Below are 27,803 nucleotides of genomic sequence, written 5' to 3'. Positions count from 1 at the left end.
TAGATAACAGCTCTCATTCAATACAACATAACAACACTTTCAGACAACAGCTCTCACTACAATACAATATAACTAACAATACAGTGGAGCGCCATTAAACCGTGGACCAGTAAACCGCGAAATCGCTTATGCCGCTGTAGCAAGTCTTGTGAGCGAGGATTATCGCGGCTCACCGCTAATTTAAGAACGTGTAAAAACGCGGCTTACGAATTTATTCCTGGCTTTATAACTTCAAGGGGATATTTAAAAAGGATTTGCTTTAATTTGGGAAATAAATAAATTATATTACAATAGAAATCGACCGTTAATCTACCTTATCCGCTCTCTATGTCAGCTTTATGGAGGCCGCCATTGTTACCGAATCACACCTCTCCATACATTAAAGTTAATTCGTGGTAAATCCGTGAAAAACGTAATCAATAATTAAAGTATTATTTTTAATTCGATAATCCGATATAATGATCACGCAATGGCCCGGATGAGGCTCCTCGGCGGAGCTGTTGGCGACTTCGGCTTTTCAGTCACAAAGGTTTAAGCCGCGGACCAGTTAAACCGCGGTTAAGCAGGTTCACCCCCAAATACCGCGGCTTAACTGCGCTCCACTATATTTGTATACAATAACTCTGGTAACAAGCAACATAACTAACAATACTTGCCGACAATAAATTTGATAATATACAACATTGCTGACAATTCTTAAGGACAACAGCTCTCATACAACAGGATATAACTAACAATACTTACTGAGAGCAGCTCTCATACAATAGAACATGATTAACAATACTTACAGCCAATAGCTCTCATAGAATACAACATAACTAACAATATTTACCGATTACAGCTTCAATACAGTACCACTAAATAACAATACTTACAAACAATAAATTTGATAATATCTTACATAACTAACAATACTTATAGACAATTGCTCTGGTACAACACAACATAACTAACAATATTTACAGACAATAAATTTGATAACATACAACATAACTAACAATATTTACAGACAATAAATTTGATAACATACAACATAACTAACAATACTTACAGAAAATAAATTAGAGAATATGTAGCATAACTAAGAATACTTACAGACAACAGCTCTCATACATCATGAAATAACTAAGAATACTTACAGACAATAAATTTGATAACATACAACAGTGTTGACAATAATTACAGACAACAGCTCTCATACAACATAAAATAACTAAGAATACTTACAGACAATAAATTTGATAACATACAACATAGTTGACAATAATTACAGACAACAGCTTTCATTCAATACAATATAACAAACAATAGGTACAGACAACAGCTCTCATACAGTACAACATAACTAACAAAACTTACAGAGAGAAGCCTCACACATAAACGTAAGCAACAATAGTTTCAGACATCTTATGTTGTAGGGCTTATCGGCCTTACTGAAATTCTACAACATAAATATTATTGTTGTTGCTGACTAATATATGTCATGTTTAAAAACTACTTGTTGTTTTCTTCTAAATGGGTGTAGAAAAAACTCTTTTTATAGTTCTGCATATAATTTATTTGTCTTCGTTGTTGTTATATAGGCAGCTCTGTTGTTCTTTCACAGAATCATTCTATACTTCGATTTTCATTGCACAAGCACTCGATTTCTAAAATGTATGTTTTTGTTTTGTTTTTGCCAAAGGAATTTTATAATTTCTATACTAACAGTAAAATTAATTCGTTACCTACAAAAATTATCATTATTATGTAGTTATGTCAGGCTGGGAATTATTACCGGCTCGGAAACAGGGAAGGTGTTATCTCAACATTAGTAAAACATTGAATGTGTTATCTCAACATTAGTAAAACATTGAAGGTGTTATCTCAACATTAGTAAAACATTGAAGGTGTTATCTCAACATTAGTAAAACATTTGAAATGAATTGGTTAATTTTAAACCTACAGCGAAACAGACAGAAACATTGATGGGTAAATATCACTGTAAGCGAAGCACTTATTACCAGTTTATCCACTAAATATCATCAAACTATCTCGGTTTGTCATAATGAACGTTAGAGTGAAAATATATTTACATTTTCGTCCAGAAGTCCTGGTCTTGCTGGTGTTGTACCAATCATTTCATAATTCGTACAGTTAGTGCGATACGGCGGAGGCAACATGAGTGCTGTCCTCTGTTGTAAGTTAATGAAAACTAAAGTTACATTCCCAATCTTACATCTTTTGTATTGTAAGAATTTTTCAGGATGTTTATACAGTTTCGGCATGTTTACTTTTGTCTACAAAATATGCTCTACTACGATTGTCCTTACTTTAACAGACTAATATTTTATACACAAAAATATTTTGATTAGACAAAAATGTGATTTCATATTCCCGTAAAATACTAAGGTTTTCTGAAGTGTTATTAAAGTGTAATTCAATTTGTGTTCTCCACTGGAGATAGACCTAAACTACTAAATCCTATTGTACAGAACTATTAAATTATAAATAATGTCTCCACAATTTCACCCAAATGTATTCAATATTTTTTTTCTTTTTGTATACATTCAGTACGTGTAGTACGTGTGTGCGAAGATTTTGGTTAACTATTTCATATTAATTTTCTAATTTCTGTAATTGTTCTTAGAGAAGTCCTTATTCAAATTCAAATCTTTCTTCAGAAGTTATGACGAAACTTTAGTCATAGGTCTACTCATAACGGTGTTCAACGGGAAATACTAAACATGATAAAATACATAGATGCTATATATGTGCAATGAACCCACTATACACTTTTTGTTTTCTGGACAATTCTTATATCACAAATGTGTCTAGAAATGCGTCGAAATCTGAGGTTTACATGAATTTATTCTTAAAGGAATAGACAGAGCAACAGATAATAAAGATAAAACGTATCGTGAATGTGTCACTTTTAAACGTTTAAAAACTATAGAAACTAATTGGTACCTGAGAAAAGTGATACTCATACAAACGTCCTGGATTAACAGTCCACCTAGTGGCATAATTGTGGATATTTGGTGCTACATGAGGTGCATGAAAAGTAAGGAGAGCTGCCGGACTCAGATCGAAGTCTCTTAATGGCAAGTAAACTAGAAAAATCAGGTCTGAAAGAGAAATCGGAGATTGGATAATGATCATTTCTTATCGCAGAATTAGAAATATTTAACATGGTTTACATTTTACCATTATCAAAAGATAAATCTTTATGGAATTAATAATAACTAATGTTGTTCTAAGTAATGCGCTAAGACAGCTTTTTCGCCTGAAACTAAGCTGTATGCATTCAGAAAGCAATTCTGTCAATTCAGTTTGTTTAGAACCAGTTCCACACGCATCACATAAAGCGTCAGAGTCCAAATTAGTGATATTTGATTACAATTTGAAAAAGTAGTATCGCTAAGTTCGTAGTATCGCTAAGTTCGTAGTATAGCTAAGTTCGTAGTATCGCTGAGTTCGTAATATCGCTAAGTTCGTGAAGCATTTACTATAACTCTCCTTTTTTGATGATTTTGAATGTTGTTGTTTTTTTATTCAATTCCTAACAGACCTAACATTATTTAACTATAAACTAAGTAATTAAAGATGGATAAGTCGTCCAATGATGGTTGATGTTGTATATTTAGGGCCTTATTTAACTATAAACTAAGTAATTAAAAATGGATAAGTCGTCCAATGATGGTTGATGTTGTATATTTAGGGCCTTATTTAACTATAAACTAAGTAATTAAAAATGGATAAGTCGTCCAATGATGGTTGATGTTGTATATTTAGGGCCTTATTTAACTATAAACTAAGTAATTAAAAATGGATAAATCGTCCAATGATGGTTGATGTTGTATATTTAGGGCCTTATTTAACTATAAACTAAGTAATTAAAAATGGATAAGTCGTCCAATGATGGTTGATGTTGTATATTTAGGGCCTCTAGGTTTCCATCCCCCAGCTTTCACTACCTGCAGTGAACGGATTGTTTGGCATTAATTAATTAACATTTATGTATCTCCTACAGAAAAACCAGACACAAAAACGTGTTCCAAGATATCTGTAATCTACACCCTAAAAGCGTCATCGTAGGCGATCTCAACAGTAAACACACCCGACACAAAAACGTGTTCCAAGATATCTGTAATCTACACCCTAAAAGCGTCATCGTAGGCGATCTCAACAATAAACACACCCGACACAAAAACATGTTCCAAGATATCTGTAATCTAAACCCTAACACCGTCATCGTAGGCGATCTCAACAGTAAACACACCCGACACAAAAACATGTTCCAAGATATCTGTAATCTACACCCTAACACCGTCATCGTAGGCGATCTCAACAGTAAACATACCCAACACAAAAACATGTTCCAAGATATCTGTAATCTACACCCTAACACCGTCATCGTAGGCGATCTCAACAGTAAACACACCCGACACAAAAACATGTTCCAAGATATCTGTAATCTACACCCTAACACCGTCATCTCAACAGTAAACACACGGACTTTAATTGCCGCACCACTAACCCAAATCGTTCAATACTCCGCAAATATTTAGAGGATTATAACTAAACCACATTCACCAGATAACACATCACAACGGATCCGAGTACATCCTGGATCTCGCCATAGCCCCAAGCAAGATGTGTTTCAAAGTCCATGACAATATGGGAAGCGATTTCTCTATCAATTTTCCTTAATCACATAAGTAACATAACTTTGGACCCACCAGTATACAACCACACCCACGCCGATTGGATTCACCTTAACAATAACACCTCGAAATGCTTATCCCCAGGAATGTATACAGCCAAATGTATATAACCAAATCAAAAACCTCATCAGGAGAACAAGTGAAACAATCTTTGTGGATCTATAGATCCGTCGTACCCTGGCGCAAGGTCAAATCTATTACTAATATTAATCCAATAGCAACTTACCCGAAATTAAATACAATAACACCACAGCCATTACCGATAGAGAACAGTCTCAAGTATTCGTCGAATACTTTAAAAACACTTTCATCCGAATATCCCATTATTCGATCCAACCCATTTAACCCATGTTAATTAATTTGTAAGCACCAGCCTGGACCTCTTCGCGTCACAGTTACCCGTCGTAAGCAATCACACCTGCAAAAGAAAGTTAAACGTAAATCACCTGGTAGTGATGGCATTAGTAATTATGTACTGAATAATTTCCGTGATTCCAACCTGAACCATTCAGTATTGATATTTAACTTCTCATTCTTATCAGTATTCTACCCGAAAGCCTGGAAAGCAGCTATTATTAAGATAATACCTACAAGATATAATGATCTCACAAACTCTGGTAATTATAGGCCGATTAGTCTACTCAAAACCCTAGATAAACTCATGAGGAAAGCAGTAATCAACAGAAATAATTGCTATCTTGGATCCAGTAAAATATTAAGTAACAACCAAAACGCTGGTAGAGGAAACAGGCAAACAATATATAGACCACCTTGTTAGACTTACTGACCGCGGCTTCAATTGCTAACAATCCACAGAAGCCACCTTTCAAGACATTCAGGAGACCTTTGATTCAGCCTGACACAATAGCCTCAGGTTTAAAACACACACCTTAAGTTTACCACCCCAGATTGCCTGATGGATATCTAGTTTTATCACGAATCGTATAGCTAAGGTTAAAATTCACGAATCAAGTTTCAACTTTATTAATTCAACTGTCCTAAGGTTCAGTACTTAGTACAGTCCAACATTTATGTTAACGATATACCATTCTCCCCCTCAACTACACGTTAACATCACAGTATGCTGACGATAGAGCCATATGGAACACTCAAGTAACCTACACACTGCTGCAATCAAATTCCAAACGACGCTAAACACGATATCACCATGGTGTGACAAGTGGCGTGTCACCCTAAACTACTTTAAAACCTAAGCTATCGTGTTCCTTCAGAAATTAAATAAATACAGGAAAAAATTTAAGAACACCAATCTGCATCTCAACAATACCAAAATCAACTTTACCAATACAAGCAAATGTTTAGGCCTCACATTCTCCCAGAATTTATGATGAAAACAACACTTCCATAACATTATCAAAATCAATTTCTCGAAACTCATCAGTGGACCAGATAAAGGTTACTCAGCCAAAACCATTCTAACGATCTATATCAGACCTCTGTTTGAATATGGCAACACCTATGTTTGTAACATGTCCAGCCACTTATTATCAAGGTTACACAACCTCCAGAACAAAGCTATTAAAATGGTATAGAGACTACCTAGTTACACACCACCAATATATGAGGGCTGTTCACAAAATACGCGGACTGACGTGATAAAACAAAATGTACTGTATTTAGAAGTTACAGGTCTGGAACCCCTTCAAAGCACTCTCCTCCCCAACGCACACACGTATCCCAATGGTGTTTCCACTTGTTAAAACAGTCATGGTACGCTTCTTTTGTAATGTCCTCCAGCTCCTTCGTCGCATTTGCCTTAATCTCGGGAATCGTCTCAAATCTTCTTCCTTTCAAGGGTCTTTTGAGTTTGGGGAACAAGAAAAAATCGCAAGGAGCAAGGTCAGGTGAGTAGGGGGGGAAGAACAGTGATCGAGTGTTTGGCCAAAAACTCGCGAGTTCTGAGGCACAAATTTCGCAGCAACGCGGTGCATCTTCAATTTTTCGGTCAAAATCTCGTAACAAGATCCAACTCATATACCACACTCTTCAGAAAGCTCCCTGACAGTCAAACATCGATTTGCCCGCACCAGGATGTTGATTTTGTCGACGTGTGGGTCGTCAGTTGACGTGGAAGGACGTCCAGGACGCTCATCATCTTCAATGGACTGTCGACCATCCTTAACACGTTCATGCCACTTGAAACATGCCGTACGCTTCATAGTAACATCACCAAAAGCCGTGTTAAGCATAGCAAAAGTTTAAGTCGCAGATTTTCCAAATTTAACACAAAATTTCACAGCAAGTCGTTGCTCCTACAGGTCATTCATTCTGAAATCCGCCAAACGAAAACATCGCACTTCACTTAAAACCGCGTAGCTAATACACAAATGAAGATATCTGCAATCGGGATATGGCGTCGTAATCAGCTGATCTGTGCGAACCTAGCGACACCAAGCGGATTCCCCTGGAACCAAATGGAGCCGCGCAATTCAAACAGTCCGCGTATTTTTTGAACAGACCTCGTATCTCGATTCTCTAACTCAACTACTCCTACTGCAAGATCGTTTCATTAAACTTGCCTCCAGATTCTATAACATCTTTAGGTAGAGCACCCTTCACGTGGGCTAAATATATCTCCACTTTTAATATAATATAACCTTAATATTGTTATTGTGTATTACTTACTGTTTTCCCTTTTCCTAAACATTTATTATTATTATTACAATTTTCCTTTGATTTTCATTTGTTGTTAAATTTTAATCTTACTTTACTACTAGAAATTTTCCTTATTTTTCTTCAAGCCCCTACATCACCAGACTCACTTCAGCCTGCATCTCCCTGCTCAAACTTCGACTCAGCTCACCACGTTTTGGCGTTTCACGACGCACACGGCTAATTCTTCACCTTACAAGCGCCGAACATCGTTAACGTCTAACCTCGTACCGCGCGCGGCGCTGAAAAGAAACGAAAGTTCCTAAGCGCACCTGGTTGTTTCGCAAGCTCCTTCAAACAGGCTTGTGAGATTCCAAACCTAAGTGGTGGATGCCAACAATGACTGGATTGAATGAAAGTTGATGCAGTTAATTAGAGCATTATAAAACTGGTGTCCATCACACAAGCTAGGTACAGTGTAGGAAGCAAAAGGAAAACATCCTTACAATGAAATTAATAAATAAGGAAACTGCATCTGGGATGAGTTAAAACGTTTTAGAGAAACTTGGAAAAAGTCGATTAAAATTTGTATGAAGTCTGATAAGACTACAGTGCTTTAAATTGTAGTGGAGTAAAAAGGTTATAGAGATGTTCCTACAACTACAACCCTTTAAACCAGGAGTTCCCAAACTGCCAACCGGCGGACCCCTTCAACTTCTTTCGTGTATTGGTGGACCAGTTTCTGTTAAAAAATATGTTGTATAACTAGTGTATTAAATACGTATTTTACTATCTTTACAGCATGATCGTAGTTTTAAAAAGAGAACAATGAAAAGAGATTTAACTGTGGAAAATTAAAGAAAAACAATCTTACGTCTAACATGAAGAGTGATGACAGTTTCAAACGAAGATCCGTCTACACATCTATCTTATTTCTATAGATGATCCGTCTACACATCTATTTTATTTCTATAGATGATCCGTCTACACATCTATCTTATTTCTATAGATGATCCGTCTACACATCTATCTTATTTCTATAGATGATCCGTCTACACATCCGTCTTATTTCTACACTTCGATTTTATATCCATCCAACTGTAAATCAACTGTCTGGTGTTTTGTTTTGTTTTGCGATCGGCGTACAATTATTTTGTTTGTTGTTTTTTTTTAACAATTTCGCACAAAGCTACACGAGGACTATCTGCGCTAACCGTCCCTAATTTAGCAGTGTAAGACTAGAGAGAAAGCAGCTAGTCATCACCACTCACCGCCAACTCTTGGGCTACTCTTTTATCAACGATTAGTGGGATTGACTGTCACATTATAACGCATCCACGGCTGAAAGGGCGAAGATTTTGGTGCGACGGGGATTCGAACCAGCGACCCTTAGATTACGAATCGAGCACTCTAACCACCGGGTCATGCCGGCTCCGGAATATTAGAGGCCAGGTTTCGATGCATCAGTAACCACAGCACAGATAGCCCATTGTGTAGCTTTGCAGTAAACGGTTCACTAAACAGCTTGAAACTTAAATTTTTAGATTCTGATTAGACTAATTAAAGAGTGAGTTATCAAAGGTTTACTATTGAAAACGAAAAAAGTTTAGAGATATATTATTGAAAGCTTTGCTCAGTTCATAGTGTAGTATTTTCTAGAGTATTCTAAAAATACGCTAAAATGATGGACCAATAAGATCCGTTGTTTTAAGTATTAATACATAAACTGGCTTATTTTATATACGACAACTTTATAACATATATATTGAGAAGAATTGTGATGAACCAGTGTATGACCATTCTGACTACACATAAAAGATTCTATTGATTTCTGTAGCGATCTTTCCTTTTCTAAAGTAAATTATGTTAATTATTAAATCGGTGCTCATTGCAGTTCTTAAACGTGTAACATCATTTGATTTTAAGGACTGATTTATTATGAAGTTGATGCTGTTAAGATTTGTATTATTATTATAAAGAGAAGTAAATATAGCAAAGCTCTAATGAACACAAACCCTTACTACAGTATCTAATAGTGTTGATAATTTGTAACACAAAACACGCGTTCAGTACTTTTCACAAGAACATAACTTACTATTTTGTTTCAATACCGGTGCATGGTGACTGTCTACAAAATGTTCCCAATACGCTTTCATAAGTTTCTTTCCAGACCAAGCTGCATTGAAGGTGTAACAGTTTCCGTATATGGGATCAAAATACTGAGTGACAAATCCTAGCCTGGCAAAAAAACAATTAAATAAATACATTTGTATGATCCAGTCTAATCTGACAAAAAACAATTAAATAAATACATCTGTATGATTCAGTCTAGTCTGACAAAAAACAATTAAATAAATACATCTCTTTGATTCAGTCTAATCTGACAAAAAACAATTAAATAAATACATCTGTATGATTCAGTCTAGTCTGACAAAAAACAATTAAATAAATACATCTCTTTGATTCAGTCTAGTCTGACAAAAAACAATTAAATAAATACATCTGTATGATCCTGTCTAGCCTGGCAAAAACACAATTAAATAAATACATCTGTATGATCCAGTCTAGTCTGACAAAAAACAATTAAATAAATACATCTGTATGATCCAGTCTAGCCTGGCAAAAAAACAATTAATTAAATACATCTGTATGATCCAGTCTAGTCTGACAAAAAACAATTAAATAAATACATCTGTATGATTCAGTCTAGTCTGACAAAAAACAATTAAATAAATACATCTGTATGATTCAGTCTAGCCTGGCAAAAAAACAATTAAATAAATACATCTGTATGATCCAGTCTAGTCTGGCAAAAAAACAATTAAATAAATACATCTGTATGATTCAGTATAGTCTGACAAAAAACAATTAAATAAATACATCTGTATGATCCTGTCTAGCCTGGCAAAAAAAACAATTAAATAAATACATCTGTATGATCCAGTCTAGTCTGACAAAAAACAATTAAATAAATACATCTGTATGATTCAGTCTAGCCTGGCAAAAAAACAATTAAATAAATACATCTGTATGATCCAGTCTAGTCTGACAAAAAACAATTAAATAAATACATCTGTATGATCCAGGCTAGTCTGAGAAAAAACAATTAAATAAATACATCTGTATAATTCAGTCTAGTCTGGCAAAAAAACAATTAAATAAATACATCTGTATGATCCAGTCTAGTCTGGCAAAAAAACAATTAAATAAATACATCTGTATGATCCAGTCTAGTCTGACAAAAAACAATTAAATAAATACTTCTGTATGATTCAGTCTAGCCTGGCAACAAACAATTAAATAAATACATCTGTATGATCCAGTCTAGTCTGACAAAAAACAATTAAATAAATACATATGTATGATCCTGTCTAGCCTGGCAAAAAAACAATTAAATAAATACATCTGTATGATCCAGTCTAGTCTGACAAAAAACAATTAAATAAATACATCTGTATGATTCAGTCTAGCCTGGCAAAAAAACAATTAAATAAATACATCTGTATGATCCAGTCTAGTCTGACAAAAAACAATTAAATAAATACATCTGTATGATTCAGTCTAGCCTGGCAAAAAAACAATTAAATAAATACATCTGTATGATCCAGGCTAGTCTGAGAAAAAACAATTAAATAAATACATCTGTATGATCCAGTCTAGTCTGGCAAAAAACAATTAAATAAATACATCTGTATGATTCAGTCTAGTCTGGCAAAAAAATAAGTAAATAAATACATCTGTATGATCCTGTCTAGCCTGGCAAAAAACAATTAAATAAATACATCTGTAAGATCCAGTCTAGTCTGACAAAAAACAATTAAATAAATACATCTGTATGATCTAGTCTAGTCTGACAAAAAACAATTAAATAAATCCATCTGTATGATTCAGTCTAGCCTGGCAAAAAACAATTAAATAAATACATCTGTGTGATCCAGTCTAGTCTGACAAAAAACAATTAAATAAATACATCTGTAAGATCCAGTCTTGTCTGACAAAAAACAATTAAATAAATACATCTGTATGATCCAGTCTAGTCTGGCAAAAAAACAATTAAATAAATACATCTGTATGATCCTGTCTAGCCTGGCAAAAAACAATTAAATAAATACATCTGTAAGATCCAGTCTAGTCTGGCGAAAAAACAATTAAATAAATACATCTGTAAGATCCAGTCTAGTCTGGCGAAAAAACAATTAACTAAATACATCTGTATGATCCAGTCTAGTCTGACAAAAAACAATTAAATAAATCCATCTGTATGATTCAGTCTAGCCTGACAAAAAACAATTAAATAAATACATCTGTATGATCCAGTCTTGTCTGACAAAAACAATTAAATAAATACATCTGTATGATCCAGTCTAGTCTGACAAAAGACAATTAAATAAGTACATCTGTATGATCCAGTCTAGCCTGGCAAAAAAACAATTAAATAAATACATCTGTGTGATCCAGTCTAGTCTGACAAAAAACAATTAAATAAATACATCTGTATGATCCAGTCTTGTCTGACAAAAACAATTAAATAAATACATCTGTATGATCCAGTCTAGTCTGACAAAAGACAATTAAATAAGTACATCTGTATGATCCAGTCTAGCCTGGCAAAAAACAATTAAATAAATACATCTGCATGATCCAGTCTAGCCTGACAAAAGACAATTAAATAAGTACATCTGTATGATCCAGTCTAGCCTGGCAAAACACAATTAAATAAATACATCTGTATCATCCAGTCTAGTCTGACAAAAAACAATTGAATAAATACATCTGTATGATCCAGACTTTCTTTAAATGATACACCATTTGCAGGATTTGCTATTTAACATAATATGCTTGAAAGATTATAAACCTAAAATCGTGATGTATGAGATAGCAAACTGTGAAACTTTTCGCTAAAAACAAAAATACACTTCATGTTACCAGTTTGAAATGATTTATATTTTAATCACATGCTTGCTTATCCTAAAGCGAACTAAAATATATTTTAGTTTTGTAAAATTATTGTCACTGCTGTAAGTGTAAATAATAGTTTTGACGCCAATTTTGATTCTATTATTCGTTCAGTCATTTGGAGGCCGCAACTTTTGTCATACCTAAGGTGTCTTTGATTTGGTATTATCACATTCACTTTCAAATCATGAGCACTTACCGACCTCTCTCGTATCAGAAGAAAATTATATGCAATTAAGTACGATAATTTTTAATTGTTATACTGTTCGTACTACTGTAAAATATGTGAAAGCTTTATATTACCAAATTATTAATGTTAACAAATTAATATGAAACAATTTTGTAATCTTATATTTCAAACTAATTACAAAGAACACAATAACAACAGAGAGCTTTTCTTATGAGTATTCGTGTTGTGTTTCCTTTATTTCAAATGACCAGGAATTACATGTCTTCATGTTTAGTGACCTTTATTTCAAATGACCGGGAATTATGAGTCTTCATGTTTAGTGACCTTTATTTCAAATGACCGCGAATTATGAGTCTTCATGTTAAGTGACCTTTGCTTCAAATGACCATGGATTATGAGTGTATTTGTTTAGTGGCATTTGCTTCAAATGACCAAAGTCATGAATGTTCACCTTTAGTGATATTCATGATTAACATGAAAAAGCTCTGACTGGTCGTCAGCTTCGATAGACTTTTTCTGAATGTATGAGCACAACACATTTTCTCAACCCTTAGTAACGGCTTTCACTGATCACGTGTTTATTTGACTAAGTTGTCAAATTTACATATTTCGAGTTAATAAAAATTCAAAACTCTTGTTGCCTGTGTAATAAATAAATAGACACTTGAAATACTTCAGATATGGTGGTTTTAGGATTTCACGTACAAAAATATAAACTTGTTTTGTGCCATTTAAGAGTTCACACAAAGCGAGTAGCATGTGTACTATTGAACAGTAGCATATTTTAATGTGTTTAATTAAGTTAAATAAGAAATTCACACGAAAAAATGCAACATAATTTAAAAATCACAATATTTGTCTAAATAAATGCTTATTTTTATTAATTACCATACTTAGAAATGATGTTAAACCTTTAATCGGTTTCTTCGCATGTTAAATGGTTTCACAAAAACTACGAAGACGTGTTTAGCAGCATTCGTGACTTCGAGACAAAGATATATTATTATCATTCATATAAGAAAATGCAACTTAACTTGCATATTCAAACTAAATTTACGACTAAATATCTGGATCTGATTGTACGTTAGGCCTAGGACAATAACAGCACGAACGCTATTAGATGGCTGAGTTTTTTAATGTCCAAGAGAAAATATTAGCAACATTCCTGACTATAACAAAATAAAGTAACTGAGGATAAGTAGTTCTGAGTTATAACAACGTGTGTTTAATTACGTAGCAAGTTATCGATGGCCTTTAATCATATGTTTAATATAGAAAACCATTCGATAGCAAGGTGTTAGATAAGTAGCTTAATAAACCTAAACAGTCTTCGTTTCTAGACATAAAAGACGTTCATTAGAAGTCAAAAGAGGAAGTTTCACAAATCACTAGTTACGGTCTTCTTAACTGAAACATGGATGTTGACTTTATGTACATAAATAAAAAGGATGTTAAGGCTTCTAGGAGGAATCCGTAGATTGATGGATTATATTGTACGTGTGGATTAAGAAATCTTATCTTCTTTTCAGAAGAGAATGGGTGATTTCATTCAACTTTACTAAATCATCCGGAAATTAGTAGGATAAAGACTAATTTCTTCTGGTTTAATTTGACAACTATAAGACTAGTAGACGCAAGTCATAGATTTAAAAGAGACAGACTCTACCCCAGTTAAGACAACTTTAGTTGTTGTTTTTTTAACAGAGTAATTATGAACACCAACACCTTACAACAGTCCAGGATGACTTTCTGACGAATAAAAGCTACGTTTAAACTTATGGTCCCTATGTTAGTTTTATAAGTAGGACATGAATTATTGGTCATTATAGAGTTCATAACATGTTGTCGCCCCATCTGTGCGTTTACAGATCAAGTCCCATTATTATATAAAAATGTCCTAACAGTTGCTCTTGACTCTTTTTCTCTAATGCAACAGCTCAAATTCAAGGACAGTTATCACAGATAATCCTTGCGTGGCTTTTGAAGAAAATAAATCTCTTTACATAGCTTGAGTTTAATGTCTAAAAGCTGCTTTTTTTTAGAAATATAAGAGAAAACAGTACGTACTCAGTGTACGGGTCGCAGATGGGTATCATAGTTGAAAGTTGGAAACCGGCACTGCAGACAAAGCTGTAGTTGAAGTCCTGTTGAAAAACGATTACACAGTTAGATTAAACTTCGAACCGAATATAATATTTGTGAAATAACTTGTCTCAAGTACGTTTCCGTTAAAACTAATAAGGTAAACATTATTTTTCACAACTAATTATCAATTGAAATCATCACACGATCTGCGGGTCGCAGGCTAGAATCACGTCACCAAACATTACTCTCCGTTTTAACCGTGGGCGCGTTAAAATGTGAGGGTCGATCCCAGTACTCGTTGGTAAAGAGTAGCCTAAGAGTCGTCAGTAAATGATAATGACTAGCTGCCTCCCATTCAGTTCATCCCTATTAAATTAGGAACGGCTAGAGCAGATAGCAGCTTTCCAAGTTCAATACAAACTAAACCATTTAAATGGAATATATAAAAGCTTCGGTGCTTGTGTGTTTCATTCAGTTTTAACAACATAATTATTGAACGTGTCCTACGTCAGGAATAAATGTTAAAAAGTGACGTCAGTTATTAATTTAAATTTACTATATATAACTATGGTATGATAGAAAAAAGAAACCCAGTGTTTCAATTGCTTTTGGGCCTGGCATGGCCTAGCGCGTTAAGGCGTGCGTTTCGTAATCTGAGGGTCGCGGGTTCGCGCCAAACATGCTCGTCCTTTCAGCCGTGGGGGCGTTATAATGTGACGGTCAATCCCACTTTTCGTTGGTAAAAGAGTAGCCCAAGAGTTGGCGATGGGTGGTGATGACTAGCTGCCTTCCCTCTAGTCTTACACTACTAAATTAGGGACGGCTAGCACAGATAGCCCTCGAGTAGCTTTGTGCGAAATTCAAAACAAACAAACAATTCAATTGATTTTATGATAACGTGTCACTTGATTTACAGAACTAAACAGAAGAAATTGGGGAAACATTGTTTACACTGATTCTGAAAGAATATGTAATAAATTAGGGTGTATATATATCTTACGGATATCCATTATATATATATAATGGATTGATTTTGAAAGTTTTGTCAATAATTTGATTATGTTCTTGGTAGATTTGTAAATCTGGTGAAATTTGTAATAAAACAAACATTTGAATTCACAAATGCAAAACCCAAATATTTGTCTCAAAATATCTGTTAAATTTTGAATTTAAAAAATATCCATGTTCAAGACTTAACTATAGATCTAATTAAAGTTAGATTAATATGGAATTATATGCCTAAATAAATAAATCTTATTTGCACTTAGGTATAAATTATATATCTAACTAAATAAATCTTATTTGTACTTAGGTATAAATTATATACCTAAGTAAATAAATCTTATTTGTACATAGGTATAAATTATATACCTAAATAAATAAATCTTATTTGTAATTAGGTATAAATTATATACCTAAATAAATAAATCTTATTTGTACTTAGGTATAAATTATATACCTAAATAAATAAATCTTATTTGTATTTAGGTATAAATTATATACCTAAATAAATAAATCTTATCGTAATTGATTTTAATCAATGTTTCATTAACTTTCAGTAGAACAGAAACTCAGTTTACGTTTGTATGCCCTATATTTGCTTTAATAACTTCAGACAGTGTTTCAGGTATTGTTACAACATATTTAATCAAAGTGTCCTTTGGGATTTTACTCCAAATGTTTGTAATACACTCACATAAAGTTTCTTTGGAAGTAACTTTTGATTTCTCAATTTTTTGATCTATCAAGTCCCTGATTTGTGTAATTCTGTTAAGATTTGACTCTGTTGGAGGACATGGCAGCCATTACATCATTTGAATGACTCCAGCAACTTCTGTCTTAGCGAAGTAATTTCTGCACAGGTCGGATGTGTGTTTGTGGTCATTATGACTCTTTGTTGTAGAATCCTTTATTAATAACACGTAAACCACTAGATATACAAATATCTCCAGTCGCCTCAGCAGAAAGACGTCCCAAAACCAGCACACTGTTTCCCCCGTACTTCATGGTAAGCGCTTTGCTGAGGTAAGTAACTTTCACTTTTCTTCTACTGGATGTACAACCTACATGCTGAACCAAATATTTCAAACCGTAATACCCTTTTCCAAGTATCAGTAGTAGTCCAGTTTTTGTATTTTTACATAATTTCAGTCTCTTTACGACCTACGGAGACCGAAGTAGAGAATTTTTAACTGCTACATGACCAAATATCCCATTCTTGTTGCGTCTTTTTTATTATGTAGATCTGAGCAGTTTTCTTTCATTTGGTACATGGTCGTTTATCACATGCTTGAGATCAGTGGCAGTCTTCCTTCTATCCGGGAGGTCGCATAAACGAAAATATTTAACATCATTATCATTGAGTTTAGGAGTTCTATCTTTGTCTTTCATATTTTCAAATTTAACTGTCTTGGTCTCACGATCTATGGTAGGGGTGGGCAATTTATTTTTCACAGTGGCCACAACTATGGCTAATGTAAACAACGTTGGGCACACTATTAAAAAAATGAAATTAAAAAGTGTTAGTTTAATCAAAATAATTACATTTCAACTGACTTTCAATGTGAAAATTGATGGGGGTTTCCATCAACAAGTTTCGTGAAATTTAACTTAATATCTATGTTCAATGAACATCTTAGCTCTGCCTCTAAATTTATGTCAGTAAACCGAGATCTGTATGTAGGCTTCAGAAAATCTAGCATAGAAAATGTTGACTCAATGTGGATCCAAACATGGAAAATAATTTTGAGATTGCCATCTTTAAATTTGGAAGACTGTCGTTTGTCAGAATAGTTAGCCATATCTCTCTGATGGAACATTTTTATTTACCTTTTATGTGTTCTACACTCGTCTTCAAATCCACACTTGTCCAAAGACAAAAAGGTGTTATTTCCTTAGTGAAATTTTCTAAGTCAAATTGAAATGGATCATGCAAAAATTCAAATATCAATTTCAAATTTTTAAGTTCCGGAAAACGTGATTCAAATTTTTGAGATAGAGTTTTGATCCAGTTTACATCGAGATCATCTTTACCATCAGAGAAATCAGTCATTATTTTCTAGAAAACTATTCAACTTTGCAAAATGTGTCAAATCATTCTTTTGTTATTGTTCTACAAGTAGGTTTAACTTTTAATTGAAATTCATGAATAGACTGTGATTGCTCGCTTATTATTTTACCTCTTTCTTGAAGCTTTGTATTCAAATTATTCAAGTGAACCATCATGTCACACAGAAAGTACAAATCACATTGCCATGACAAAGTTTCAATTTCAAGGAAATTTTCAATCTTACCTTTTTCAACAAGATACTATTTTATTTGAGGAAATACGGAAGTAAATCGTTCCAAGGCTGTTCTTCTACTTAATCATCTTACATTTGCAAAATCAGTATAATCATCAAAAGTACAGTCACTGCTTTTCTTCAGAGACTCAATAAACTGTCGATGGATGAAAAGTTTCCACTTCTAATATAATTCACAATTTTTACAACAATGTACATCATATTTTTAATTTATCATTTGTAGATCTTTGAGCACATAAATTTTCCTGATGCAAAATGCATTATTTTCTATTAAATGCTGCTTCAAAAGAGAAACAAATCCTACTTTCGTCTCAGTCATGACGGGAGCACCGTCTGTTGTGACAAAAACCAGTTGTTGTTTTTTAAATTCAGACTGATTTTTTGGCATTTCAATAAATTTTTCAAATGTGTTTTTTCCACATATTCGATCTCGTGATCCACAATAGTCAAACATTTCTTCCTTCACTTGAAGATCTGAAGTTACATATCGAACCCAAAATATCAACTGTACAGTGTCACTAACATCTGTTGATTCATCTAGTGCTGAAGAAAAATATAAACAGTCTTAGTTGTTCAAGCAACTGATTCTATGTGTTTTTCGCTAACTCTACATTCTGCAGACAATTATTTTTCGACTTAATTGCAAATTATTTATCTTTTGAAGAATATCATATTTTATTTTTGAATCATATTTCTCCAACAGTTTCAATAACCACAATCAATATTTCGTTTACTAGTTCAGCATCAGACAACGATCTTTTTGAGTTAGAATCCAAGCTATTTTATAGCTAACTAACTTAATTAGTTCTATCAAAGATAAAAAAAAAATTAGGTCCCCCTTTTGTTCATGAAGTTGTGCTTTCAGACGGATAATTTCATTAATACGATTTTTGCTATCAACTGGAAAGTTTATTTCACATCAAATTTGTTGTGAAAATTGTTAAAGTGTTGCTTAAGGTTGTATACTTTATTATTGAAAGTTGTTAAAGTGTTGCTTAAGGTTGTATACTTTATTATTGAAAATTGTTAAAGTGTTGCTTAAGGTTGTATACTTTATTATTCCTAAAACCTTCGTTACACAAAACACACACTGACTTATAATTTACTTCAATCACTACAAATTTCAATTCCCAACTTTCATTAAGTTCTCGTGTCACGTTTTTCCAGTCAAGCATCATTCTCTTTTCGTCAGTAAAACCAGAATAAATTAAATTGTCTTTATTTTCTGAGTGTTCACCATCATCTGGATTATTTCGTTTTTGAATTATATACTTATCCATATTATGGGACTTAAAACAAAATATACTTAAACACTTGAAAGTTGCACAATAAATGTTTGTACGCGCATGCAAAACAACGCACACTCGATAACAAACGTCTAAACCAGACTGACGTTATAAAATGGGCGGAGTCTGTGGCAGTGATAAAGCGCGCGACATTAGCGATGACGTAAGGCAGTGCAGTTGTGATTGGTAAATTTGCGATAAAAATAAATTATGGAAAAGTTCATTCCTAAACTCAAGCTGGTCACAATTGTGCTATCCACTAGCCACGTGTGGCAAGTAACCATGAAGTTGCCACCCCTAACCTGGAGGGTACTTGACAGTAATTGGGGAGCATTTCACGTCTGCAACAATTAGTTGGAAAGTCCAACCAGCATCACGTAAAGTTTTTACACGAACTCTGTTGACGACAATTCTCTATGCTTTTTGGGTCTTAGCATGAAAACAAAACTCAGAATATAGTGTTAAACAGTATTTTCATCAAGGTTTATTTGTGGCGTGGTAAGAAATTGATTTATTCCAGTATATACCGGTAACACATGCTAGATCGTTTCCATGTAGTTAATACACTGCATATGGTACGACAGTTATTACAGACCCTAAATTTGATCGGTATGTTCATTCAAGCAAAACCCATTATGACATACCCTTTGTACAAGTATATGGTGATTGTAAGTAATGATAATTCATTCAGATGTTAACTGCGATCAGTGAAACATTACCATAGTGCTGAAACTTACATTTTGTAATGGAATGGAAGAGTTAGCACATAAAATGAAAAGAATGACAAAGTATTGTCTTGTCCTAACACAGTGATTTATTTACTTTACTTGATAAATACAAGTGTTTAAGAAGACATTTTCCCACAAAATCTTTCCAGCTTATAGTCAGTTTTCAATATAATATAAGGCCAACATTACATTCTGCTTTATAAATAGACTTTTCTTATATATTAAACCAACATTACGTCATGCTTTATCAAGGGATTTTCTTACATATAGAGCCAACATTACATCCTGTTTTATCGATAGGGTTTTATACATATAAAGCCAACATTACATCATGCCTTAAGAATAGGATTTTTACATCCTACTTTGTCAATAGAGTTTGTTTTTGTTTTTTACATATAGAGCCAGCGTTACATACTGCTTTATGGGTGTGTATTTTCTTATAGCAAAGCCACGTCGGTCTATCTGCTGAGCCCACCGAGGGGAATCGAACCCCTGATTTTAGCGTTAAAAATCCGTAGACATACCGCTGTACCTGCGTGGGGGGCCTTGCGTTATGAATAGGATTTTTACATTCTGCTTTATCGATAGAGTTTGTTTTTGTTTTTTACATGTAGAGCCAGCATAACATCTTACTTTATCAATAGAGTTTGTTTTTGTTTTTTTACATGTAGAGCCAGCATAACATCTTACTTTATCAATAGAGTTTGTTTTTGTTTTTTTACATGTAGAGCCAGCATATCATCCTACTTTATCAATAGAGTTTGTTTTTGTTTTTTTACATGTAGAGCCAGCATAACATCTTACTTTATCAATAGTGTTTGTTTTTGTTTTTTTACATGTAGAGCCAGCATAACATCCTACTTTATCAAAAGAGTTTGTTTTTGTTTTTTTACATGTAGAGCCAGCATAACATCCTACTTTATCAATAGAGTTTGTTTTTTTTTTTTTTACATGTAGAGCCAGCATAACATCCTACTTTATCAAAAGAGTTTGTTTTTGTTTTTTTACATGTAGAGCCAGCATAACATCTTACTTTATCAACAGAGTTTGTTTTGTTTTTTTACATGTAGAGGCAGCATAACATCCTACTTTATCAATAGAGTTTGTTTTTGTTTTTTTACATGTAGAGCCAGCATAACATCTTACTTTATCAATAGAGTTTGTTTTTGTTTTTTTACATGTAGAGCCAGCATAACATCTTACTTTATCAATAGAGTTTGTCTTTGTTTTTTTACATGTAGAGCCAGCATAACATCCTACTTTATCAATAGAGTTTGTTTTTGTTTTTTTACATGTAGAGCCAGCATAACATCCTGCTTTATCAATAGAGTTTGTTTTGTTTTTTTACATGTAAAGCCAGCATAACATCCTACTTTATCAATAGAGTTTGTTTTTTTATTTTTCTACATGTAGAGCCAGCATAACATCCTACTTTATCAATAGAGTTTGTTTTGTTTTTTTACATGTAGAGCCAGCATAACATATTACTTTATCAATAGAGTTTGTTTTTTTGTTTTTTACATGTAGAGCCAGCATAACATCTTACTTTATCAATAGAGTTTGTTTTGTTTTTTTACATGTAGAGCCAGCATAACATCCTACTTTATCAATAGAGTTTGTTTTTGTTTTTTTACATGTAGAGCCAGCATAACATCCTGCTTTATCAATAGAGTTTGTTTTTGTTTTTTTACATGTAGAGCCAGCATAACATCCTGCTTTATCAATAGAGTTTGTTTTGTTTTTTTTACATGTAGAGCCAGCATAACATCCTACTTTATCAATAGAGTTTGTTTTTTTTTTTTACATGTAGAGCCAGCATAACATCTTACTTTATCAATAGAGTTTGTTTTTTTTTTTTACATGTAGAGCCAGCATAACATCTTACTTTATCAATAGAGTTTGTTTTTGTTTTTTTACATGTAGAGCCAGCATAACATCCTACTTTATCAATAGAGTTTGTTTTTGTTTTTTTACATGTAGAGCCAGCATAACATCTTACTTTATCAATAGAGTTTGTTTTGTTTTTTTTACATGTAGAGCCAGCATAACATCTTACTTTATCAATAGAGTTTGTTTTTTTTTTTTTTACATGTAGAGCCAGCATAACATCCTACTTTATCAATAGAGTTTGTTTTTTTTTTTTACATGTAGAGCCAGCATAACATCTTACTTTATCAATAGAGTTTGTTTTTGTTTTTTTACATGTAGAGCCAGCATAACATCTTACTTTATCAATAGAGTTTGTTTTTTTTTTTTACATGTAGAGCCAGCATAACATCTTACTTTATCAATAGAGTTTGTTTTTTTTGTTTTTTTACATGTAGAGCCAGCATAACATCTTACTTTATCAATAGAGTTTGTTTTTTTTTTTACATGTAGAGCCAGCATAACATCTTACTTTATCAATAGAGTTTGTTTTTGTTTTTTTACATGTAGAGCCAGCATAACATCTTACTTTATCAATAGAGTTTGTTTTTGTTTTTTTACATGTAGAGCCAGCATAACATCTTACTTTATCAATAGAGTTTGTTTTTTTTTTTTACATGTAGAGCCAGCATAACATCCTACTTTATCAATAGAGTTTGTTTTTTTTTTTTACATGTAGAGCCAGCATAACATCTTACTTTATCAATAGAGTTTGTTTTTGTTTTTTTACATGTAGAGCCAGCATAACATCTTACTTTATCAATAGAGTTTGTTTTTGTTTTTTTACATGTAGAGCCAGCATAACATCTTACTTTATCAATAGAGTTTGTTTTGTTTTTTTTACATGTAGAGCCAGCATAACATCTTACTTTATCAATAGAGTTTGTTTTGTTTTTTTTTACATGTAGAGCCAGCATAACATCTTACTTTATCAATAGAGTTTGTTTTTTTTTTTTTACATGTAGAGCCAGCATAACATCTTACTTTATCAATAGAGTTTGTTTTTTTTTTTTTACATGTAGAGCCAGCATAACATCTTACTTTATCAATAGAGTTTGTTTTTTTTTTTTTTACATGTAGAGCCAGCATAACATCTTACTTTATCAATAGAGTTTGTTTTGTTTTTTTACATGTAGAGCCAGCATAACATCTTACTTTATCAATAGAGTTTGTTTTGTTTTTTTACATGTAGAGCCAGCATAACATCTTACTTTATCAATAGAGTTTGTTTTTGTTTTTTTACATGTAGAGCCAGCATAACATCTTACTTTATCAATAGAGTTTGTTTTTGTTTTTTTACATGTAGAGGCAGCATAACATCTTACTTTATCAATAGAGTTTGTTTTTTTTTTTTTTTTACATGTAGAGCCAGCATAACATCTTACTTTATCAATAGAGTTTGTTTTGTTTTTTTTACATGTAGAGCCAGCATAACATCTTACTTTATCAATAGAGTTTGTTTTGTTTTTTTTACATGTAGAGCCAGCATAACATCTTACTTTATCAATAGAGTTTGTTTTGTTTTTTTACATGTAGAGCCAGCATAACATCTTACTTTATCAATAGAGTTTGTTTTTTTTTTTTTACATGTAGAGCCAGCATAACATCTTACTTTATCAATAGAGTTTGTTTTTTTTTTTTTTACATGTAGAGCCAGCATAACATCCTACTTTATCAATAGAGTTTGTTTTGTTTTTTTTACATGTAGAGCCAGCATAACATCTTACTTTATCAATAGAGTTTGTTTTTGTTTTTTTACATGTAGAGCCAGCATAACATCCTGCTTTATCAATAGTGTTTGTTTTTGTTTTTTTACATGTAGAGCCAGCATAACATCTTACTTTATCAATAGAGTTTGTTTTTGTTTTTTTACATGTAGAGCCAGCATAACATCTTACTTTATCAATAGAGTTTGTTTTTTGTTTTTTTACATGTAGAGCCAGCATAACATCTTACTTTATCAATAGAGTTTGTTTTGTTTTTTTTACATGTAGAGCCAGCATAACATCTTACTTTATCAATAGAGTTTGTTTTTGTTTTTTTACATGTAGAGCCAGCATAACATCCTACTTTATCAATAGAGTTTGTTTTTGTTTTTTTACATGTAGAGCCAGCATAACATCTTACTTTATCAATAGAGTTTGTTTTTGTTTTTTTACATGTAGAGGCAGCATAACATCTTACTTTATCAATAGAGTTTGTTTTTGTTTTTTTACATGTAGAGCCAGCATAACATCTTACTTTATCAATAGTGTTTGTTTTTGTTTTTTTTACATGTAGAGCCAGCATAACATCTTACTTTATCAATAGAGTTTGTTTTTTTTTTTTACATGTAGAGGCAGCATAACATCTTACTTTATCAATAGAGTTTGTTTTTTTTTTTTTACATGTAGAGCCAGCATAACATCCTACTTTATCAATAGAGTTTGTTTTTGTTTTTTTACATGTAGAGCCAGCATAACATCTTACTTTATCAATAGAGTTTGTTTTTGTTTTTTTACATGTAGAGGCAGCATAACATCTTACTTTATCAATAGAGTTTGTTTTTGTTTTTTACATGTAGAGCCAGCATAACATCCTACTTTATCAATAGAGTTTGTTTTTGTTTTTTTTACATGTAGAGCCAGCATAACATCTTACTTTATCAATAGAGTTTGTTTTTTTTTTTTTACATGTAGAGGCAGCATAACATCTTACTTTATCAATAGAGTTTGTTTTGTTTTTTTACATGTAGAGCCAGCATAACATCCTACTTTATCAATAGAGTTTGTTTTTTTTTTTTTTACATGTAGAGCCAGCATAACATCTTACTTTATCAATAGAGTTTGTTTTTGTTTTTTTACATGTAGAGCCAGCATAACATCCTACTTTATCAATAGAGTTTGTTTTTGTTTTTTACATGTAGAGCCAGCATAACATCCTACTTTATCAATAGAGTTTGTTTTTTTTTTTTTACATGTAGAGCCAGCATAACATCCTACTTTATCAATAGAGTTTGTTTTGTTTTTTTTACATGTAAAGCCAGCATAACATCCTACTTTATCAATAGAGCTTCTTTTTGTTTTTTACATGTAGAGCCAGCATAACATCTTACTTTATCAATAGAGTTTGTTTTTTTTTTTTTACATGTAGAGGCAGCATAACATCTTACTTTATCAAAAGAGTTTGTTTTGTTGTTTTTTACATGTAGAGCCAGCATAACATCCTACTTTATCAATAGAGTTTGTTTTTTTTTTTTACATGTAGAGCCAGCATAACATCTTACTTTATCAATAGAGTTTGTTTTTTTTTTTTACATGTAGAGGCAGCATAACATCCTACTTTATCAATAGAGTTTGTTTTTGTTTTTTTTACATGTAGAGCCAGCATAACATCCTGCTTTATCAATAGAGTTTGTTTTTTTTGTTTTTTTACATGTAGAGCCAGCATAACATCTTACTTTATCAATAGAGTTTGTTTTTGTTTTTTTTACATGTAGAGCCAGCATAACATCCTACTTTATCAATAGAGTTTGTTTTTGTTTTTTTACATGTAGAGCCAGCATAACATCCTGCTTTATCAATAGAGTTTGTTTTGTTTTTTTACATGTAGAGCCAGCATAACATCCTACTTTATCAATAGTGTTTGTTTTTGTTTTTTTACATGTAGAGCCAGCATAACATCCTACTTTATCAATAGAGTTTGTTTTTGTTTTTTTACATGTAGAGCCAGCATAACATCCTACTTTATCAATAGAGTTTGTTTTTTTTTTACATGTAGAGCCAGCATAACATCCTACTTTATCAATAGAGTTTGTTTTTGTTTTTTTTACATGTAGAGGCAGCATAACATCCTACTTTATCAATAGAGTTTGTTTTTGTTTTTTTACATGTAGAGGCAGCATAACATCCTACTTTATCAATAGAGTTTGTTTTTGTTTTTTACATGTAGAGCCAGCATATCATCCTGCTTTATCAATAGAGTTTGTTTTTGTTTTTTTACATGTAGAGCCAGCATAACATCTTACTTTATCAATAGAGTTTGTTTTTGTTTTTTTACATGTAGAGCCAGCATAACATCTTACTTTATCAATAGAGTTTGTTTTGTTTTTTTTACATGTAGAGCCAGCATAACATCCTACTTTATCAATAGAGTTTGTTTTTTTTTTTTTACATGTAGAGCCAGCATAACATCCTACTTTATCAATAGAGTTTGTTTTTTTTTTTTACATGTAGAGCCAGCATAACATCTTACTTTATCAATAGAGTTTGTTTTTTTTTTTTTACATGTAGAGCCAGCATAACATCCTACTTTATCAATAGAGTTTGTTTTTTTTTTACATGTAGAGCCAGCATAACATCTTACTTTATCAATAGAGTTTGTTTTTTTTTTTTACATGTAGAGCCAGCATAACATCTTACTTTATCAATAGAGTTTGTTTTTGTTTTTTTACATGTAGAGCCAGCATAACATCTTACTTTATCAATAGAGTTTGTTTTTGTTTTTTTTACATGTAGAGCCAGCATAACATCCTACTTTATCAAAAGAGTTTGTTTTTGTTTTTTTACATGTAGAGCCAGCATAACATCTTACTTTATCAATAGAGTTTGTTTTTGTTTTTTTACATGTAGAGCCAGCATAACATCTTACTTTATCAATAGAGTTTGTTTTGTTTTTTTACATGTAGAGCCAGCATAACATCCTACTTTATCAATAGAGTTTGTTTTTTTTTTTTACATGTAGAGCCAGCATATCATCTTACTTTATCAATAGAGTTTGTTTTTTTTTTTTTACATGTAGAGCCAGCATAACATCTTACTTTATCAATAGAGTTTGTTTTTGTTTTTTACATGTAGAGCCAGCATAACATCCTACTTTATCAATAGAGTTTGTTTTTTTTTTTTACATGTAGAGCCAGCATAACATCCTACTTTATCAATAGAGTTTGTTTTGTTTTTTTTACATGTAGAGCCAGCATAACATCCTACTTTATCAAAAGAGTTTGTTTTTTGTTTTTTTACATGTAGAGCCAGCATAACATCTTACTTTATCAATAGAGTTTGTTTTTTTTTTTTACATGTAGAGCCAGCATAACATCTTACTTTATCAATAGAGTTTGTTTTGTTTTTTTTACATGTAGAGCCAGCATAACATCCTACTTTATCAATAGAGTTTGTTTTTTTTTTTTACATGTAGAGCCAGCATAACATCCTACTTTATCAATAGAGTTTGTTTTTTTTTTTTACATGTAGAGCCAGCATAACATCTTACTTTATCAATAGAGTTTGTTTTTGTTTTTTACATGTAGAGCCAGCATAACATCTTACTTTATCAATAGAGTTTGTTTTTTTTTTTTACATGTAGAGCCAGCATAACATCTTACTTTATCAATAGAGTTTGTTTTTGTTTTTTTTACATGTAGAGCCAGCATAACATCTTACTTTATCAATAGAGTTTGTTTTTTTTTTTTTACATGTTTAGCCAGCATAACATCTTACTTTATCAATAGAGTTTGTTTTTTTTTTTTTTACATGTAGAGCCAGCATAACATCCTACTTTATCAATAGAGTTTGTTTTTTTTTTTTTTACATGTAGAGCCAGCATAACATCCTACTTTATCAATAGAGTTTGTTTTTTGTTTTTTTACATGTAGAGCCAGCATAACATCCTACTTTATCAATAGAGTTTGTTTTTTATTTTTTTACATGTAGAGCCAGCATAACATCCTACTTTATCAATAGAGTTTGTTTTTGTTTTTTTACATGTAGAGCCAGCATAACATCTTACTTTATCAATAGAGTTTGTTTTGTTTTTTTTACATGTAGAGCCAGCATAACATCTTACTTTATCAATAGAGTTTGTTTTTTTTTTTTTACATGTAGAGCCAGCATAACATCTTACTTTATCAATAGAGTTTGTTTTTGTTTTTTTTACATGTAGAGCCAGCATAACATCTTACTTTATCAATAGAGTTTGTTTTTGTTTTTTTACATGTAGAGCCAGCATAACATCCTACTTTATCAATAGTGTTT

The 27,803-nt window shown here is 32.3% G+C and overlaps 1 protein-coding gene across 1 annotated transcript in view; it reads right to left on the bottom strand.

Annotated features, from left to right (window-relative positions):
* The window catches only part of LOC143224337 (epithelial sodium channel subunit gamma-2-like), a 58,338-nt gene that overhangs the window by 20,187 nt on the left and 10,348 nt on the right, over positions 1-27,803 (bottom strand). Inside the window, exons 4-7 of the mRNA XM_076452727.1 lie at positions 14,533-14,609; positions 9,415-9,557; positions 2,950-3,107; positions 2,076-2,174 (exon numbers count right to left, since the gene is read on the bottom strand). Coding sequence (XP_076308842.1) covers positions 2,076-2,174; positions 2,950-3,107; positions 9,415-9,557; positions 14,533-14,609 — 477 coding nt within the window. The remainder of the gene's footprint in view (positions 1-2,075; positions 2,175-2,949; positions 3,108-9,414; positions 9,558-14,532; positions 14,610-27,803) is intronic.

Source organism: Tachypleus tridentatus, chromosome 8 (genome assembly GCF_004210375.1).
Source record: "Tachypleus tridentatus isolate NWPU-2018 chromosome 8, ASM421037v1, whole genome shotgun sequence".
NCBI lineage: Eukaryota > Metazoa > Arthropoda > Merostomata > Xiphosura > Limulidae > Tachypleus > Tachypleus tridentatus.
Note: the sequence above shows the minus strand (reverse complement) of the source record. Positions and strands in the feature narration are given on the sequence as shown.